Source organism: Austrofundulus limnaeus, unplaced genomic scaffold (assembly GCF_001266775.1).
Source record: "Austrofundulus limnaeus strain Quisiro unplaced genomic scaffold, Austrofundulus_limnaeus-1.0 Scaffold99, whole genome shotgun sequence".
Taxonomy (NCBI): Eukaryota; Metazoa; Chordata; class Actinopteri; order Cyprinodontiformes; family Rivulidae; genus Austrofundulus; species Austrofundulus limnaeus.
Window position 1 is genome coordinate 1,341,178 of NW_013952501.1, and position 2,347 is coordinate 1,343,524.

At 39.9% G+C, this 2,347-nt stretch overlaps 1 protein-coding gene across 1 annotated transcript in view; it reads left to right on the plus strand.

Moving 5' to 3' along the window:
• Positions 1-2,347, plus strand: part of LOC106520945 (UDP-glucuronic acid/UDP-N-acetylgalactosamine transporter) — a gene marked incomplete at its 5' end in the record, with an annotated part of 7,594 nt that overhangs the window by 2,213 nt on the left and 3,034 nt on the right. The window contains 3 exon segments of the mRNA XM_014013284.1: positions 764-831; positions 988-1,066; positions 1,137-1,219. Coding sequence (XP_013868738.1) covers positions 764-831; positions 988-1,066; positions 1,137-1,219 — 230 coding nt within the window.

The window sequence follows — 2,347 nt, forward strand, 5'->3', positions numbered from 1 at the left end:
AACATGACCTGACATGATGCACTGAGAGTATTGTAATATACAAACCTACAGATTCAGTCAGAGTAAAGTCTTTGTACATTTTAATAGCGAGTAAAATGTTTAATCTGTGTCCATGCAGCAGTAAAATTAATCAGAGTTAACTCGATTAATTTCACAGCCTTAGAAAATACAAACATTAGAACTCACAGACCACCACTAACAATTACACCGAACATCCATACAGTCATAAAGTTTGAGTTTAAATGTTCAGAAGAAGAAAAAAGGAGGGTGTAATGAAACTAATACTTTATGTTTAATCCAGTAATTCATGACATCCTTTAATGACCTAGGTTTTCATGACATGCTGTTCATCTGCAGATATGATTAAAGTCAGAACAAGATNATATTACCATAACAGAGGGTAATAACAATGTTATGCAGTAAATATCCCATTTATGTAGTTGTTCCATTTCTTCCAATACTTTTCACATTTCTCTGCAACAAGTCTCAGTGAAAAGTCAATCTGTCCATTACACATACAGTATTCTTTATTGTCTCCTTCCAGTCCAGTGTTCACAGTGAATCTGTATCCAGACACTTCTGAGTCATGGCTTTCTTTGCACCTGTTAGTATTAAAAGAAGCTATCTGTCCTGTTTGTTCAGTTTTATGGTAGAGGACATAAATAAAGCACAGTGAAGACACAGTTTAGGTTCAGATCCATGGTGTTGATTTGCTGCCTGTTGTATTCTGAGTGAGATGTTTAAAAGCTGTTTGTGCTTCCAGGCAGCAGAGTTTGAGGGCTGGTCTGATGTGCTCTTCCTGTCCCAGTTCCTCCTGTCCTGTGTCATGGGGTAAGATGGGGACCAGCTTGTCTGGATGGTTCCACATATCTGTGGTCTGATGAACTCAGACTGTGGCATTCACAGTGACTCTGTTCTGCAGGGTTGCATCATCATTGTGAAATCCTTTTGTCAAGTTGTAAGACGAACGTGTTTTCTTGTTTTTAGCTTCATTCTGATGTATTCCACTGTACTGTGTACGCAGTACAACTCTGCGCTGACCACTACCATTGTGGGCTGCATCAAGGTGAGTTGAAGAAGCCTTACCTGCAGGACGGCAGAAGATGCTCAGCCTCATTGTTCCTTCCTGTCTGCAGAACGTTCTGGTCACCTACATCGGCATGGTGTTCGGTGGGGACTACATTTTCTCATGGACAAACTTTATAGGTTTGAATATTAGGTACGTAAAACTATGTTTAAGGTCAAGTTAAAGATGTATCAGATCTTCAACATGATGGTTACTGATCTGACTGTTCAACATGTAGGGCTACAGAGAACCTTTATTAGAATCTGAATCAGGTTCATTGTCAGTGAACAGGATTCACAGACTGGGGATGTGCTTCAGTGTAAAGGTGCAGTACGTATCAAATATAATAAAGAAAAAACAAAGGATAAAGGAAGAATATCATAAAATATATAAAACATGTACACCAGTTCAATACAGTAATCAGAGCAGACAATATATCTGGAGTAGTGATAAAAGTGACCAGAAAAACAGTACAGTCAGGGTTGTGCTGTTTAAGAAACCAGTGATAAAGTGACCAATTGTCAACAAATTGAAGCTTTAATTTAATCATTAAATTATGAATGTGTGCAAACTAAACAGCATGATTCACAAAAACAAGTTTCTACACTCGCTTGAGTTGGTTTTTGGATTTATCAAAAAACACTTCATGTGCAAAAAGTTAGAAGGAAACATTTTCTGAAGAAGTTGTGAGGTAGTAAACATCTCCCTCACATGTTGATCAGCTGTTCCTGCTGTCCAGGAATTGTAGCAGGACCTCCTCCAGCTGTCAGTTATTCCTGTAACTTGAAGAGAAAATCATTTCTTTCTCTACGTCTGCAAACAGCAGTAACACCAACACTAGTTAATCATCGTGCTTCCATCCAGTTGTAGAGAGAATTTTTATCGAACTTTTCAAAATTCACAAAAAATTAAATAAATAAAAATTTGAATCTAGACCGTTTCCATCTAGTTTCCCTCTCGACTATTTGATGCAAATAAACGAGGCTACGCAATGCGTGATTACGTCAGACGAGGCTACGCAACGCGTGATTACGTCAGACYAGGCTACGCAACGCGTGATTACGTCAGACGAGGCTACGCAATGCGTGATTACGTCAGACGAGGCTACGCAACGCGTGATTACGTCAGACGAGGCTACGCAATGCGTGATTACGTCAGACGAGGCTACGCAACGCGTAATTGCGTCAGACGAGGCTACGCAATGCGTGCTTATGTCAGACGAGGCTATGCAACGCGTGATTACGTCAGACGAGGCTATGCAACGCGTGATTACGTCAGACG